The following is an 18,864-nucleotide window of genomic DNA, read 5'->3' as shown; positions in this document are numbered from 1 at the left end:
CTAATTGCCCAGCGGGATGTTAAGAGTCACCTCATCAGGAGTCACAGATAAGGATGGCAGTTTCCTTCCCTAAAGGATATTAATGAAACAGAGGGGTTTTCCTGACAATCGACAGTGGCTTCGTGGTCAAAAATAGAACCTTAGACTTTTTTTATTGAATTCAAATTCCACCATCTGCTGTGACGGGATTTGAACTCAGATCCCCAAAACATTATCTGAGTGTCTAGATTAACAGTCCAGCAATGATACCACTGGGCTGTCACTTCCCCATGCAAGATAGTGCATTCCAGATTCTGTAGCTAAAATACTCCAACCCAAGAATATCCTGGTTAAATTTCTTTGCCTCACCGTCAGTGGAATCACATCCTTCTTATAGTGTGGTGACCACATAGTACTCTAACCTCACAGAAATCTTGTACATAACCACCCTGCTCTGATAATCTATGCCATGACAGATAAAGGCAAGTGTCCCATAGTCTTTTTAAACACTCTATTAACATGTCCAGCTGCATTCAGGGATCTGTAGATAAGCACCCCAAGAGCTTCCTAGTGTACTGCAATATATTGAGTACTCCCTTGTCTTGTTTCTCCTTCCAAAGTGCATCGCCTCACATTTTTCAGGGTTAAACGTCATCTGCCACTGATCTGTCCATCTGACAAACCTGTCTACAGCCTCCTACAAACTAAGACCTTCCACCCAGCCAATTTTCATGTCATCCGCAAGCTTACTTTTCATGCCTCCCACATTCAATTCTATATCATTTATATATACATCATGAATAATAAGGGACCCAGCACTAATCCATTACTGTATAAAGTACCAGCCTCTAGTCAGACAAAGAGCCTTCAACAACCACCCCCTGTCTCCTAAACCAAATTAGGATCTTCCAAGTTACTCTGGGTCCCATTCCCTTCTGCCTTCTTTATCAGTCTGCCACATGGGACCTTGTCAAAGGCCTTGCTGAAATCTGTATAAACTAGTTCAACTGTACTACCTGCCTGATCACCTCCTTGAAAAATGTAATCAAATTTCATTGGCATGATCTGTCTCCAACCAAGCCATGCTGACTATCCCTGATCAAAACATACCTCCCCAAGTAGAGATTAATTCTCTGCTACTGCAAGACCAGAGCAATGAGAGAGCTGACAACCTGCCTCTTGCTGATTAAGATGCTATTAACCTGTTGAAGAGCTTGTTGATGACCTAGAGAAGGCCAAAAGGAGACTTTCAAAATAGCGAGTGTGAAGAGTGAACAGTCTGGGACTTGTGTTTGCACATCTATTAGGGAAACGGAGGGAGCCAGATGTGATGGTGCAGATGAATTAAAATGCTGAAAAAAATATACCTATGTTCTCTTGTGTATAGCTGCCTTAGCTGCCTTCTGTCTTTGAGCACTGCCTTCAGAGCCAGTTCCTGCCTCTGCTAACTGGTCAGTACATTGAGTGAAGGTGTTGGGATGTCATATTGCAGCTGCACAGGACATTAGTGAGGCCACTTTTGAAGTACTGCGTACAATCCAATCGGAAAGGGTGCAGGAAAGATTTACAAGGATATTGCCAGGAATGGAGAGGCTGCATAGACTGGGACTTTCTTTCCCTAGAGCGTAAGAGGCTGCGGGGTGATTTTATAGAAGTTTATAAAATCATGAGGTGCATTGATAAAGTGAATAGTCAAGGTCTTTTCCCTCGGTTAAAGGAGTCCAAAACGATAGGGCATAGGTTTAAGATTACGGGAGAAAGATTTAAAAGGGACCTGAAGGGCAACTTTTTTCTGAACAGAGGGTGGTGCGTATGTGGAATGAACTGCATTTATGGAAGTGGTAGATGCAGGTACAGTTACAACATTTAAAAGACATTTGGACAGGTACCTGAATAAGAAAGGTTTAGAGTATGGGTGGGAGCAGGAAAGTGGGACTAGTTCAATTTGGGATTATGCTTGGCATAGACGAGTGGACTGAAGGGCCCGTTTCCGTATGACACCGACACCAGTACAGTAATTCAGTGCCAAGATAAATTCTGGCTGACTGAGGAATCTGAGGATTAAAACAGCAATGTGCAGTGATGCAGATGTGGCACAGGGTCACAGCCTGGAAGTGAACGGTAGTGGGCGGCACAGTGGTTAGCACTGCTGCCTCACAGCACAAGAGACCTGGGTTCAATTCCTGACTCAAGTGACTGACTGTGTGGAGTTTGCACATTCTCCCCATGTCTGCGTGGGTTTCCTCTGGTTTCCTCCCACAGTCCAAAGATGTGCAGGTTAGGTGAATTGGCCATGCTAAATTGCCCGTAGTGTTAGGTAAAGGGGTAAATGTAGGGGAATGGGTGGGTTGCACTTCGGAGGGGCGGTGTGGACTTGTTGGGCCGAAGGGCCTGTTTCCACACTAAGTAATCTAATCTGAACTGAGTGTCAGATTCCCGAGCTCAAATTGTTATCCAACCCAGTGTTTGATTTTCTTGATTTATCTCCTGACTCCTTCTGAAAAGACCATTTTCTCTCTCTTTTTTCTTGCTACATGTGTATTTCATTTGACATGTAAAAGCGTGGCAGGAGATTTAATTTCAAGCTTACCAAAAGCAACAGAGAGACCATGAAACAAAATCCCAGAAGAGTTTCAAACATCATCATATGAACTTTATCAAAAAGATCTGGTGTGATGAAAAATTAACCTGTGAAGCCATTCTGTGCTGCTGGGGAACAGCCTAATTCAATCACTGAGTCCTCACAAACTTTAAGAGTTCAGGAATTTTGACATTTTTAAAAATCTCATCATTTTATGCAGGACATTCTCTTACTGTTTGATATATTAAGCTGCCATTGCAAAATATTGGAACGACAGGGTGAATATTCTGCGTAGCTCCTGAAGTTTTGAACTGCTATTCGGCACGTGCCCACTGGCGTCACTCCACCAGTCTCGACCTTGGAGTTGATGGTCCGTGAATATTTCCAGTGGTACAATGGAGCACAGGCCTGCAGATTGAACATAGATATTTAGTATTGTTAACACATCAGCAATGATTGCTTTAATAGATTTTTGTTTTAAACAAAATCTCTTCCTAAAACATTTCTTTCTGAAGGAGTAAGAAAACTCCCTGATTACCAAAGACTCATATACACTGTTTTTTATTTGCTCCCTGGATGTAGACATCGCTGGTTAGCCAGTATTTGTAATCCATCTCTCATTGACTTTGTGAGGGTGGAGGTGAATTACTTTCATGAACTGCTGCAGTCCATGTGGTGTATGCAGACCCATAGTCCTGTTATAAAGGAAGCTCAATGATTCCTTGTGATTGTGAGAAATGCTGATAAGGGCCAGTTTTACTCACTATTGCCATCTGCCATGGAAGGCCTTACCTCACAACCATTGCTGTTCTTGCATAGCATTGGTTTGGAGGAAGTCCAAGATTTTGACATTGTGAATATTGACTGTAGTGACAGGGGTATCATTCAAGCTTTCGTTCTTTGGCCAATGGATAGGAACTGGAACCCTGATTGGTTTTCATCTCCACAAGCCAGATCCCATTGGTTAGTCAGTACAAATCAACCTTCTGAATAGAGTGGTTTAGCCAACCTCCTTCATAAGCAAATAAAGACACAAAGGAAGCACAAACACCCTTATTTTGAAGTGGGGAAGTTGCAAATAGTTAACAAAAACATCCCCGTGCCCATCTCGTGATGTGAATGCATGAAAAGTGTATGAATTTCCAAAATCTATGGTTAAAAAAATGTTCCGTCAGGTTCTTATTACAGTTAATATCTTGCACTCTCTCAAATGTTAGCTTTTGGACACTTCCATGGTCTAGTAGACAAAGGTATTTTAAATAAAAAAAACTTGTATAATGAAAGTGGAGTGGTCAGTTCTCCCAGCTCTGCTTTTGTCTGGTTGGGTTTTGTTTTAGCACAGGAGTTGAAAAACTGCTGGTCTCCAAAGAAGCAGGTCCAGGCTGATCCTTCTCTCTCTCTGGCTTCTCTCCTGTAAGACCCTGGACTTGATTTTATCTTTAGAGCCAAGAAGTGTTTTTAGAGATTGTTGCAAGTATGGGGAACAGCATTATTAAGTTGGGATGATCTGTTAGGGTTTTTGGATCGGTTAAATTATTTGGTATTCAGTTCTCTTTTATTTGTGTTTCATTTGGTAATACTGTAAATAGATTCCGTTTTGTTTAAAACTAAGCAAATTGACCAGCTGCATCTTTCCTGGAATTTCCATTGTTCACCTGCTTAAAACAACTAACAAAGTGAGGGTCTGGGCTATTTTCTTGAAATGATTTGAGGGTGTCTTGCCTGGTTCATAACACTAGACAGCCATGCTCCAGTACCATGTAATCTGACATCACTATGACACATGCTCAGTGGTTATACTTAGAGTGCAAGTATAATTCCCTTTACTCTACAATTGCCGTCGGTCTGGATTCACAAATACACCAGACCAGGGATGGACAGCAGACTTTCTTCCCTAAAGAACAAACTTCAACCAAAATGATTGATGGTAGTTTCAAGGTCACCATTAGTGAGACTAACTTTACAGTTCCTGTTTTACTGATTGAGTGTAAACTCCACCATTTGAATATGCATCCACAAAGCATTAACCACGGCCTTTGAATAACTAGAGTCATAGAGTCATACGGTATAGAAACAGACCCACTGGTCCAATCAGTCTGGCTACAATCCAAACTATGATATTCCCACCTGCCTGTACTTGGCCTACATCCCTCCAAGAGTTTCTTATTCATGTTCTTATGCAAATGTCTTTTAAAGTTTGAACTCTACCCCACTACTCCCTCTGAAAGTTCATTCCTCACACAAACCTCACATTCCTCACACAGCATCTATACAATGTGGAAACAGGCCCTTCGGCCTAACAAGTCCACACCAACCCTCCGAAGAGGGACCCACCCTCCCACCAATGCACCCAACCTATAGATCCCCAAACATTATGGGCAATTTAGCATGGCCAATTCACCTAACCTGCACATCTTTAGATTGAGGGAGGAAACCCACGCAGACACAGGGAAGAATGTATAAATTCCACACGGACAGTCATCTGAGGCTGGAATTGAACTCAGGTCCCTGGCGCTGTGAGGCAGTAGTGCTAACCATAGAGACATTGTGACATCCTGTATAACTTCAACATGATATCCCAACTCCTTTACTCAAAGGTCTGAGTAGTGAAGACAAGCATGCTAAGCACTTTCTTAACCACTCTGTCTATATATGACACAAACTTCACTCTTTGTGTTAGAAAGTACCCCTTCATGTCTTTTTTAAATCTTTCCCTCCTAGAAATCCCCCACCCTAGGGAAAAGACACTTGCCATTCACCTTATCTAATCCCCTCATGACTTTAGAAACTTTTATAATATCACTCCTCACCCTTCTATGCTCCACTGAAAAAACTCCCGATCTATTCTGCCTCTCCTTAAGACTCAATCCCTCCATTCCTGGCAGCATCCTGGTAATTTTTTTCTGGACCCACTTCAATTTAATAATATCCTTCCTATAATAGGGCAACCAGAACTGGACACAATACACCAGGAGAAGCCTCATCAACATCCTGTACAACCTCAATATGATATCCCAACTCCTATAGTCAAAGGTCTGAGTAATAAAGACAAGTGTGCTAAGCACTTTCTTAACCTCCCTGTCTATATGTGATACAAACTTCAGAGAATTAGGTACCTGAACCCCTAAGTCTGTCTGTTCTATAACACTAGCCCCAAGATGCTACTAGTCCAGTGATATTCCCATTATACCTCTAGATTAGATTAGATTAGATTCCCTACAGTGTGGAAACAGGCCCTTCGGCCCAACAAGTCCACACCGACTCTCCAAAGAGTAACCCATCCAGACCCATTTCTCTCTGACTAATGCACCAAACACTATTGGCAATTTAGAATGGCCAATTCATCTCATCTGCACATCTTTGGAGTGTGGGAGAAAACCAGAGCACCTGGAGGAAACACACGCAGCTACTGGGAGAATGTGCAAACTCCACACAGACAGTTGCCCGAGGTCGGAATCGAACCTGGGTCCCTGGTGCTGTGAGGCAGCAGTGCTAATGACCACTTCTCACTGTCTGAGGAATTATTGCTGATCTTGTATTTCTGACCTCTAAAATATTTTTATTACACTGACCTTACCTATGATTTCAGCTAAAACTGACTTGACAGGCTGGGGGCATGGCCCAGATATCAGGACTCCTGTTCTGAGTCGCTTGTGTGCAGTTTTTGTTGGAAAGTACTAATGTCTAAATATCAAGATAAGCTCAACTGTAGTGCTTTCCCCATACCCTGCAACAAATAACCTGCTGGCGCACAGTATGGCAGACTATGGCTTCTATTGTCTGTAGGCAGGAAGAACAGTTAATTATGTGGGATGATGGAATATTGTACAGAGTTCTGTTCACTACACTACCAGAAAGACATGGATGCTTTGGAGAGGGTACAGAGAAGCTTTACTTGGATATTGCCTGGTCTGGAGGGGTTTAGGTATGAGGAGAGGTTGGATAAGATCGGATTGTTTTCACTGGAAAGACAAAGGTCGAGGGGCAACCTGACAGAGGCTTACAAAATTATGAGTATCTTCAGGTGGGGGAAGGGAAAGAGGGATAGAAACTGCACATGGGCAATAGGTAGTGGGTCTAAATAAAGACTAGGAATCGGCACAGGCTTGGTGGGCTGAAGGGCTGTGTTGTATTGTATTGTGTAAAAGACTCCCATTGACATACTGTCTCTACAAGTATTCCATCAGTGCTCCCTGGTCAGACATTAATTAGTTTCAATTTCCGATCATGTAATGGCCTCATCCCTTTGCACTGATGTTGGTAGGCTGCATGTGGTGTTGCCTGACAGCTAAAGCCTCCAGCAGCTAATGGTGTCCTTCCTAAAAAGTCCTGATCAACTGATGTGACATCAGGAAGGGGAGAGACATGGTGAGAGCCAATCTCCTGGTCTTGTTTCCCAACTCCCAACACCACTCTCTCCAGTGAGTCTGTCCCAGAAATACTCACAGACTTAAGACACTCTGCACTCACTACACACACACATACATGTTCTCACACTCACAACCCCCAACCCAGACAGACACACACACACACAGACAGACAAAGATCCACATGCACACATATATTTTGTGGGGTGAATTTGTCCTTGAAGGGTTACATTATACTTTGCTCAAAAACTGCATGCATTCATGTAGAACTCTGAACTCAAAAACTGCATGAATTCATGTAAAACTAAGTTATCTCACTTTTTAGATTAGAATCAATCTAAACATCATGGCATAGACAGAGAACACAGGGGGCTAACACCTTCAACATATTGTCTAACTATCACCATTGTTAACAGCTAACCCCGAGAATGCAACTTTTTTAAAAAAAAGGTTTTGTTATTTACACATGAAAGAAGTGAAACTATCATTGTATTCTAACAGATGAAAGGCTTAACAGACAATCAATTTTTCAATGTATAATTTCAGTTACATCACACTATAAATTTTTGCTATAAATTCCGTGTTAGGATTGAGCCCTCCACTATCACCTAATGAAGGAGCGTCGCTCCGAAAGCTAGTGTGTTTCCAATTAAGAGAAAATGAGGACTGCAGATGCTGGGGATCAGAGCTTAAAAATGTGTTGCTGGAAAAGCGCAGCAGGTCAGGCAGCATCAAAGAAGAAGGAGAATTGACGTTTCGGGCATAAGCCCTTCCAGAACTTTTTCCTGGGGTGGAAATGGCTATTACGAGGAGACATAATTTTAAGGTGATTGGAAGAAGGTTTAGGGGCGATAAAAGTTTGGTACACCATTGAGGGCCGAAGGGTCTGTACTGTGCTGTACTGTTCTATGTTCTGTATTCTATGTTCTATGACCAACAATGATAGAAGAAAGGAAATTGTGAAAGTGCAGGAGGAGAGAATGAAAGGTACATTAGTATCTCGGAGGGTTGCAACAATTGTAGACATTCCAGAGCAAGGGAGCGATCTAACTGGGAAGGTGAATATAAAATTAAACCCATTATACTGGTGCATTTATGTTAAAAGTCCTTGTGAATGTCATTAAAATGCAACAAAATATAGGAGTGAGCGTAAACAAGACAAAATCAGCAAATCGGTGCAAAGAAAACAGAGAAAAGAAAAAAAAAATCCAAAAATTAAAAGTAATAAAGATTTGGATTTGGTGTGTGTGCTCCAAAAGTGCCCTTACACACAATTGAATGAAAATCCTTTTTCTTATTTGAAAATTAAAATTTCAAGTGCATTATAGTAGAATAGCTATTATTGGAGGTGCTTGATTTTCTGTGGGCTTTCAGCAACCTGAACCCGAACTTCCCTTGATGCTTTGCTCTGTGGATGCATTTCATCCCAATTGTGCTTTTTAAAAAAAATGTTTCATGAGGAGCATCACTGACAAGGTAAGTATTTGTTGCTCTTGACCTGAGTAACTTCCTATACCACTTTGAAGAAGTGACAAAGAAGATTGATGAAGGCAAGGAAGTAGACATTGTCTATATGGACTTCAGCAAAGCATTCAGCAAGGTTCCGCATGGTCAGGTTTATGGTGAGAGGGGAAAGATATAAAAGGCACCTAAGATGCAACCATTTCACGTATATGGAATGAGCTGCCAGAGGAAGTGGTGGAGGCTGGTACAGTTACAACCTTTAAAAGGCATCTGGATGGGTATATGAATAGGATGGGTTTACAGGGATATGGGCCAAGTGCTGGCAAATGGAGTAGATTAATTTAGGATAGCTGGTCAGCATGGACAAGTTGTACTGAAGGGTCTTTTTCTATGCTGTACAGCTCTATGACTCTATTTCAAAGGGGACTTAAGAGTGTTATGGGCCTGGAGTCACAGATCTGGTTAGCATTGCAGACTTTCTTCCCTAAAGGGTGGCAGTGAACTAACAAATGACAGCACCATACTTGCCTTTACTGAAATTATCTTTCAGTTCCAGATTTTCGATCAGTTGAATTTGAATACCACCTGTTGCCTTTGCTGTTTAAACCCATCTCACCACAGCATTAGACTGTGGTACAAGCCCAGTGATATTATCACAACACCACTTTCCTGGCTCAATTCCAAAGGAAATTTCACTCCATCAGCTCTCTTCTAGATTTGCACCACATGAACTCACCAAAACTTGGTCCTTGAGTGATTTGACTGTAGCCCCAAACCATTGATGGGATTTGTAATCTTTCATTTCTTCTATGACATTGTGAATATGTCGGTTACCTGCAGGAATAAATTCATATTATTGACAAACTGTGCTGGCAATCGAAAGACACTCAGCGCAGTGATAGAGTGTATGAACTGGTTTTAATTAATTGTATTTCTTGTCAGAATACCCTAATTTGCCATATTTAATTTTGCTTCATCTCTCAAATTTCCACTCCTTGCTTCCCTGCAGGTGCAAGATCTTATTGTGGCTTTAGTTCAGTCAAAGATAAAGAAAAGTGAAGTAGTGCAGATGCTGGAAATATGAAATAAAGCAATCAACCAGCATAACACCAAGCTCCTGAAGTGGGAGTCTGGGCAATAATGTTTGCAAAGCTATTCAAGTCATTGAGGATGTTGAAATAAAGTTAAAACCTGTCCTCAACCGTGGCACGGTGGCTCAGTGGTGAGCACTGATGCCTCACAGCACCAGGGACCCGGGTTCAATTCCAGCTTCAGGCGACTGTCTGTGCGGAGTTTGTACATTCTCCCCTTGTCTGCATGGGTTTCCCCTCTGATTTCCTCCCACAATCCAAAGTTGTGCAGGTTAAGGGGATTGGCCATGCTAAATTGCCTGTCGTGTTCAGGGGTGTGTAGGGTAGGTGCATTAATCAGGGGTAAATGTCAATTACTATGGTAGGGGAATGGGTCAGGGTGGGTTATTCTTGGGAGGGTTGGTGTGGACTTGTTGGGCTGAAGGGTTCGTTTTCACACTGTAGGGATTCTAATTCTAACAAGTACAGATGGTTTAATAGTCCCAAGACTCTTCAACTGCACAAAGTAATAAATGAGAGAAGACCTGAGAAAGAGAGATGTCTGGTGCAATAACAAATATTCATCAAGAGCACTACTTCGAGATAAATTGTGACTGAGAACAAGAAACAGAAGTATAAGCCAGCAAAAGGCTTTTTCAGGACCAATGCCAAAACCATTTCTTTACACAGTGTTCTACTTCTGTCAATACAAGATTGACCACTTGTCAAACATCTTCATTTTCAAATGGGAGTGAAGTGTCATTGCTCATGTAACTTCAGCAAGTGCAATAGTTAATTTGTGCACAGCTAATTCTCACAAACAGTAATGTGATAAAAGCAGGTGATCTGCTTATCACGGTGTTAGTTAGTTGGCCAGGAGACTAGGGGAACTCTTTTTAAACATTTTTAAAAAAAAGTTATGTGATTTTTATATCGGCACTATAGGAAGGATGTGATTACACTGGAAGGATTGCAGAGGAGCTAATTCGAGAGGTCGGAAAAACTCTGGTTGATTTCTTTGGAGCACGGCAAGTTGAGAGGGAGAAAAGATTATAAGGGGCATGGGCAGGATGAATAGAAAGCAGTTTTCCCCCTTAGTTGAAGAGTCAATAACAAAGGGACACAATCTTAAAGGCAGGAGATTTAGAGAGTTTAGGATACCTATTTTCACCCATTGATGGTGGGGGTCTGAAATGGGGGCCTGGGAAGGTGGTTGAGGTGGGAAATCTTTCAAACTTTAAAAAGCACTTGGTTGAGCACTCGAAATGCCATGACATTCAAGGAGGTGGACCTAGAGGTGGAAAATAGGAGAAGTGTAAATTTAGTGTAGCTTTTGATGGTATAGATTTTAGTGGGCTGAAAGGCCTCATCAGTGTGATTCTATAATTGTGTGATTCTATATTCAACTGAAAAGGAAGAATAGGGCTTGGTTTAATGTTTGACAATGCAGTACTCAGTCAGTGGTGTAGTGAAATGACTATGTGCTGAAGACTCTGGAGTGGGATTTCCATCCAATGCAACCTGACTCAGAGGCAGGAGAATCACCAACTGAACCAAGATTGAGGTCTTACATCATCTTGAATGCTCATCTTCCTCAAGGCTCATTGCACCACCTCTGACTCTCAGTTTGTTCTTTTACAGCAATTCAAACTTCTCCCCTCGTGGGCGGCACGGTGGCACAGTGGTTAGCACTGCTGCCTCACAGCGCCAGAGACCCGGGTTCAATTCCCGCCTCAGGCGACTGACTGTGTGGAGTTTGCACATTCTCCCCGTGTCTGCGTGGGTTTCCTCCCGGTGCTCCGGTTTCCTCCCACAGTCCAAAGATGTGAAGGTCAGGTGAATTGGCCATGCTAAATTGCCCGTAGTGTTAGGTAAGCGGTAAATATAGGGGTATGGGTGGATTGCGCTTCGGCGGGGCTGTGTGGACTTGTTGGGCTGAAGGGCCTGTTTCCACATTGTAAGTAATCTGATCTTCCTTGAAAGCCTAATCCAGGCTCCATTAGGACCATTTCTTCCTAGGTTTATCTTAGCTTTCCAATTTGGCCAGTGACCAAAGTTCAGTGGTGCAGTACCTTAGCAGGGATGACCGTGGAGGAACAATGGCGGATATTTCTGTGTATAATGCAGAAGTTGCAGGATCAGTTCATTCCAAAAAGGAAGAAAGATCCCAGGAGGAGGCATGGGTGGCCGTGGCTGACGAGGGAAGTTAAGAAACATATAAAGTTAAAAGAGACAAAGTATAACATAGCAAAGATAAGTGGGAAAATGGAGGACTGGGAAGCTTTTAAAGAACAACAGAGGATTACTAAGAAGGAAATACACAGAGAAAAAATGAGGTACGAAGGTAAACTGGCCAATAATATAAAGGAGGATAGTAAAAGTTTTTTTAGGTATGTGAAAGACAAAAAAATGGTTAAGACTAAAATTGGGCCCTTGAAGACAGAAACAGGGGAATATATTACGGGGAACAAAGAAATGGCAGAAGAATTGAATTGGTACTTCAGATCTGTGTTCACTGGGGAAGACACAAGCAATCTCCCTGAGGTAACAGTGGCTGAAGGACCTGAACTGAAGGGAATTTATATTTGCCAGGAATTGGTGTTGGAGAGACTGTTAGGTCTGAAAGTTGATAAGTCCCCAGGGCCTGATGGTCTACATCCCAGGGTACTGAAAGAGGTGGCTCGAGAAATCGTGGATGCGTTGGTGATTATTTTCCAGAGTTCGATAGATTCGGGATCAGTTCATGCAGATTGGAGGGTGGCTAATGTTGTACCACTTTTTAAGAAAGGTGGGAGAGAGAAAGCAGGAAATTATAGACCAGTTAGTCTGACCTCAGTGGTGGGAAAGATGCTGGAGTCTACTATAAAGGATGAAATTACGACACATCTGGATAGTAGTAACAGGATAGGTCAGAGTCAGCATGGATTTATGAAGGGGAAATCATGCTTGACTAATCTTCTGGAATTTTTTGAGGATGTAACTCTGAAGAAGGATGAGGGAGATCCAGTAGATGTAGTCTACCTGGACTTTCAGAAAGCTTTTGATAAAATCCCACATAGGAGGTTAGTGAGCAAAATTAGGGCGCATGGTATTGGGGGCAAAGTACTAACTTGGATTGAAAGTTGGTTGGCTGATAGGAACCAAAGAATAGTGATAAATGGCTCAATTTCGGAATGGCAGGCAGTGACCAGCGGGGTACCGCAGGGATCAGTACTGGGACTGCAGCTTTTTACAATATATGTTAATGATATAGAAGATGGTATTAGTAATAACATTAGCAAATTTGCTGATGATACTAAGCTGGGTGGCAGGGTGAAATGTGATGAGGATGTTAGGAGATTACAGGGTGACCTGGACAAGTTAGGTGAGTGGTCAGATGTATGGCAGATGCAGTTTAATGTGGATAAATGTATGGTTATCCACTTTGGTGGCAAGAACAGGAAGGCAGATTACTACCTAAATGGAATCAATTTAGGTAAAGGGGCAGTACAGAGAGATCTGGGTGTTCTTGTACACCAGTCAATGAAGGTAAGTATGTAGGTACAGCAGGTAGTGAAGAAGGCTAATAGCATGCTGGCCTTCATAACAAGAGGGATTGAGTATAGAAGCAAAGAGGTTCTTCTGCTGCTGTACAAGGCCCTGGTGAGACCACACCTGGAGTACTGTGTGCAGTTCTGGTCTCCAAATTTGAGGAAAGGCATTCTGGCTATTGAGGGAGTGCAGCGTAGGTTCACGAGGTCAATTTCTGGAATGGCAGGATTACCTTACACTGAAAGACTGGAGCGACTGGGCTTGTATACCCTTGAGTTTAGAAGACTGAGAGGGGATCTGATTGAGACATATAAGATTATTAAAGGATTGGACACTCTGGAGGCAGGAAACATGTTTCCGCTGATGGGTGAGTGCCGAACCAGAGGACATAACTTAAAAATACGGGGTAGACCATTTAGGACAGAGATGAGGAGAAACTTCTTCACCCAGAGAGTGGTGGCTGTGTGGAATGCTCTGCCCCAGAGGGCAGTGGAGGCCCAATTTCTGGATTCATTTAAGAAAGAGTTGGATAGAGCTCTCAAGGATTGTGGAATCAAGGGTTATGGAGATAAGGCAGGAACAGGATACTGATTAAGGATGATCAGCCATGATCATATTGAATGGTGGTGCAGGCTCGAAGGGCAGAATGGCCTACTCCTGCACCTATTGTCTATTGTCTATTGACCCTCTAGCTTGCTATCAAACATTTGCACACCACCCCAACTCCCTCGAGCCTCTGGGATGCGATGTGGCTTCAGTCTAGTGACTAACTGGGGCATCAATGAGTAACAATGCAACAATGTTTGTACATTAGCTACTTACTATTGGGTTCAGTGTTTGCCGAGCTACAGCAGGGGAGAAAAAGGTACTGTAAAATTTAAATTGCTTTGTAAACATTGATAAACAATTTGCCTTCCCATTTCAGCCCAGTGTTCAACAATATTAAAAATTGCTTAAACCAAGTCAGTATGTTCAGTATATTGGAAAATCAATACACTATGGTCCCTGAGGGGAAAGGAGCAGGGGAAAGAACCTATAATCAAATTATGGCTTGCTGCTTCCTCCACTGGTACGATGCAGCTCCATTTATACAGAACTGTGTCCAGAACAGTCACACGGTTAATCCCCAATCAGGAGTGAGTTAATTGTTCTTGACCAGATGGAACTCATTCCATGGACAAGTGACACTGATACCCTGATAAAGCAATGGGATTAATTTCAAACATATGCTCTACTTCATGAAACAAATGCATACAACGTCACTAAAGCAGTTCAATTCTGTACAGTGAGGGAAACAAACAAACCTTGGAATTTGACTGTATCCAAGAGACAAACAAAATGCATTTCTTACTTGAGCAGGATTGTGTTTACGTGTATCTGAGGCCCGAGGAGGATTCAATAACTGAACAGACCCCCATTTAACCTCTGCAGTAAATATTTTTTGTATTAGCCCTGGTATGGCAGCGTGGCTTAGTGCTAACTCCCTCACCCCTGAATTGTATGTTCATAACCCGTTCAATTATTTGTGCCATTCCAAAATATAGAAAGCAAATGTGCCAAATATCTTCTTCATCACACTGTCTACCCATGATGCCACTTTCAAGGAACTATGTATCTGTACCCCTTAGTCTCTCTATTCTACAACACTCCTCAAGGCCCTACTATTAACTGTGTAAGTCCTGCCTTTGTTTGTCTTTCCAAAGTGAAACACCTCACATTTATCTAAATTAAACCCCATTTGCCATTCAAAGGCCCACTGGCCCAGTTGATCAAGATCCCAATGTAACCTTAGATAACCTTTTTCACCGTCCACTCTTCTACCATTTTTGGTCTCATCCACAAACTTACTAACCATGCCTCCTATATACTCATCCAAATTGTTTATATAACTGATGAACAACAGTGAACCCAGATTCTTGTGACACACCACTGATCACAGGTCTCCAATCTGAACAATCTCCTGGACCTCTCCACCTCCATCTTTAGTGACCGACTAACCACGGACATCTACTACAAACCGATGGGCTCCCACAGCTACCTGGACTACGCCTCCTCCCACCCTGCTTCCTGTAAATACGCCATCCCTTATTCCCAATTCCTCGTCCTCTGCTGCATCTGTTCCCTAGATGACCTGTACAGCACTGAACTGCTTTAGTGACGTTGTATGCATTTGTTTCATGAAAATCCGAGATGGCCTCTTTCTTTAAAGACTGCAATTTCTCCTCCCAAGTAGTCGATAATGCCCTCCAGTGCATCTCCTCCACTTCCCGCACCTCTGCCTTAAACCCCAGCTCTCCAACCCAAACAAGAATAGAACCCCCCCCCCCGCCGCCCCGGTCCTCACCTTCCACCCTATCAACCTCCGTATACATTGCATCATCCTCCTCCATTTCGACCACCTACGAACAGAACTCACCACTAGGGATGTATTTCCCTCCCTACCCCTATTATCATTCCGGCAGACCATTCCCTCTGCGATTCCCTCGTCAGATCCATGTCCCCCACCAGCCCTGACCCGACTCCTGGCACCTTCCCCTGCCACCACGTGAAGTGCAAAACCTGCCCTCACACCCCCCCCCACCCCACCCTCACCTCCGTCCAAGGCCCCAAAGGATCCTTCCACATCTGACAGAAATTTACCTCTACCTCTACAAATGTCATCTACTGTATCCGGTGCACCCGATGTGGTCTCTTCTACCTGGGGGAGACGGGATGGCAACTTGTGGATCATTTCAGAGGACATCTCTGGGACACCCACATTGACCAACCCCACCGCCCTGTGGCCAAACACTTTAATTTCCCCCTCCCACTCTGCCAAGGACATGCAGGTCCTGGGCCTCCTCCATCGCCAAACACTAACCACCGATGCCTTGAGGAAGAAAGCCTTAGGACCCTGCAACCACATGGGATTAATGTGGATTTCACCAGTTTCCTCATTTCCCCTCCCCCCACCTTACCCCAGATCCAACCTTCCAACTCAGCACTGCCCTCTTGAACTGTCCTACCTGTCCATCTTCCTTCCCACCTATCCACTCTACCCTCTTCTCTGACCTAGCACTTCCTCCCCCACCTTCATCTACCTATTGCATTCTCAGCTACCTTCCCCCCAGGCCCACCCCCCCGTCCCATTTATCTCTCAGCCCCCACTGGCCTACAAGCCTCATTCCTGATGAAGGGCTTATGCCCGAAACGTTGATCCTCCTGCTTCTCGGATGCTGCCTGACAGGCTGTGCCACACTCTCGATTCTGATCTCCACCAGCTGCAGTCCTCACTTTCTCCTAGATAGACATTTCCACCTGACTAATATAGTTATTGGTCTTTCAGCTCATTGAACTGTTTCAGTTTTGAGTTTGAGTTCAAGTGTTGATGAGTTGAATGCTTAGCAACTGCTGCAACAATCAATTGGTCTTACAGACTTAACAAACATAGATCCAGCTGCCTGCTCCATGTCAGTTCCCCCACACAGCCTCTGGCCAAGAAGTCCAGCTGCCTTTCTCAGCAGTGGAGATTTTCCTCCACTGTAATGATGTGTCTGGCATGAATCCAGATGGGATAAAATGAATACCACCTTCATCACAACTGCACACTGCTAACCTTTAAGCACATATTTTGCAAAGCTCTGAATCAAAGACCAGTGCAGTCAGCAAGTCAACACACCATATTAAAGAGAATTATATGCATGGTATTTGGTAATGAACATGGCTCAAAAAAATGTTGGTCATTGTCATTAGCTCTTTATTTGATATGAGCTCTTGCCTATTCTCTTACTTTTTAAATTACAGAAAAAGAAACAGTTTATATGAGTTAGTTGGTAACTGGAACTTTTTTCCACCACACACATAGAATAGTCATTCAGATAATGGAACTTCACATATTTTTGAAGATTCTTCCTATTATATTGGAAGATTGATGTTGAATTGCGAGTTCTGGGTGGTTACTGAAAGTTACATTTTCTCTTTGCAATGAGGTGGTAGCAATGTAGGACAAGTTAGTGCTTCTAATGACATTACTATATCTTGAGCTGTGGGGCCAGAAGTCATTTATAATGCAGAGTCGGCTCAAGAAAACATCCTTGACCCACCAACGCCTTAATGGTAGAAAATCCAGACTGACGTCAAGTCTCGAATGGGTAAAACTTCCAAGTCCATTTGAATTTGCAGAAGAGGTATCCAATCCTTCCATTCAAATAATTACTTTGCTCCCCAGAGTCAACCTCTGCCTCCTTTCTCCAGATCTCTGGGGAAGGGCATTAACTGGACCAGTGCAGAATATTTGACACACTCTGCTTTCCTGTTGGCACTTCCCTGTGTCGGTTGGGGAGTAGGATATTGATAGGATGGGGAAAGAGAAATCTAGCTCAGTATACAAATATCTGATTGGTCTTCTTGTCCATGTTAGTCCCTTTCCTGTTGTGTTATGTCTCACAGCAGATGTCCAATATACCTTTAAGGGACATTGTCGTGATAACATCACCATATCATATATGTGAGCCAATGGTCTAAAGGTCTCAGTTTCCATCTTACTGTGTCCTCTTGGAGCATGACTGAGGGAAGCATGTTACAGATTTCACCCAAATTGCTCAGTTTGAGCCCAGAAGGTCACAATTGCATTTGTCATGGACTAGGCCACACTACTCAAAACATCCTTAAGCAGGTAGCCCAGACCATCACTTTGCAATTTGTTTTGGTAAGTGTACAGTGAAAGTTACCCAGAGTAAGCTAGCTAGGTTGACTACCAGGTTTTAAAACGGACAAAAATTTATTCACAACATTACATAATGAAACACAAAGAACTGAATAAAGAATACCTACAGAACTCAGTCTATCCAGACTAGACTTAAGTAAGCTGTTCCGAATATACACAACGGTCCCAATAAGCAAATCCCTTAAACACAGTAAAAATGTATACAGGCCGAAGTTAGAAGGATAGAAGGAGAGAGAGTTTAGCAGCCTTTCTTCACACAGTCCACTGCTGAACTCATCTGCTAACTGAACTTCAGTTTCCAGTACTAGCCACTCCTCTTTCATTAATAAGGTCACTTCTAAACATAAAGGCTTTAACCTAAAGTCTCATCTGTTTACTTATAGACAAAAACACCTCTCAATACCCTTTTATTTCTGTACCAAACCCAGCGATTTCAGAGCCTGGAGTGTTTTATGACCCCTCTGAAAAAGAAATCAAGGACACAGTATCCTTGAGAAAAGGAAGAGCTTTTAGAAAAAAGGACCAGCTTTGTGACACAGTGTGCAGAGGTAGGTACCATGAGCTGTGATAAAAGGATATTGAGTTCTTCAGTACTGTGTGACCCACACCTTGTCACTGTTTTATGAGAGCTAATGTTAAGTACCACAATGTGATAGTGGCAAATTGTCAATATATCTCGCCACATCACACCATGGTGTCATACTGAGTCAATCCTATTCTGCTGCATCATTTGGCTGTTGACCATCCTGCAATTCAAACCTTTCACAGTACCAGCGAGCTAGGAATTGTTGACTGTATGACTCACACTGGATAAACCAAGAATGCAAAAAACATACAGTTTTGAGCAAATTCTTCTGATTAAAACCAAAGGTCAGAATCTTTCTGAGGCATTGATGAGACAAGGAGAGATCCATGCTTCCTCTTTGCAGGAAGGTCTATCAAACCATAAACCCATCGACCAATGGCAAGACCACTGAGGGGGTGGGGGTCTTCCTCAGGAATCAAGGCCACCAGGGAGGAAGGCTTGATAACTGAGAGCTTCCAGCCAATACCCCCCCAGACCGATGCTTAGATAGGGTGCCAGGAATGGGAGGTGGGTATGGTGGGTGACATGGTTGAGTGGGTAGGTGGGTTTGTGGTTGGTTTGGTGATGTCAAGGTGGGCTGT

The 18,864-nt window shown here is 43.0% G+C and overlaps 1 protein-coding gene across 1 annotated transcript in view; it reads right to left on the bottom strand.

The window, feature by feature from the left end:
* Positions 1-18,864, bottom strand: part of LOC122539982 (integrin alpha-8-like) — a 151,409-nt gene that overhangs the window by 108,140 nt on the left and 24,405 nt on the right. The window contains exons 3-4 of the mRNA XM_087977898.1: positions 9,128-9,225; positions 2,794-2,968 (exon numbers count right to left, since the gene is read on the bottom strand). Coding sequence (XP_087834024.1) covers positions 2,794-2,968; positions 9,128-9,225 — 273 coding nt within the window. The remainder of the gene's footprint in view (positions 1-2,793; positions 2,969-9,127; positions 9,226-18,864) is intronic.

This window comes from Chiloscyllium plagiosum, unplaced genomic scaffold (genome assembly GCF_037043375.1).
Source record: "Chiloscyllium plagiosum isolate Xiang-an unplaced genomic scaffold, Cpla_swu_hap1 HiC_scaffold_32, whole genome shotgun sequence".
In the NCBI taxonomy this organism is placed as follows: Eukaryota; Metazoa; Chordata; class Chondrichthyes; order Orectolobiformes; family Hemiscylliidae; genus Chiloscyllium; species Chiloscyllium plagiosum.
The sequence above is the reverse complement of the archived record's forward strand: the minus strand, read 5'-3'. Positions and strand labels throughout refer to the sequence as shown.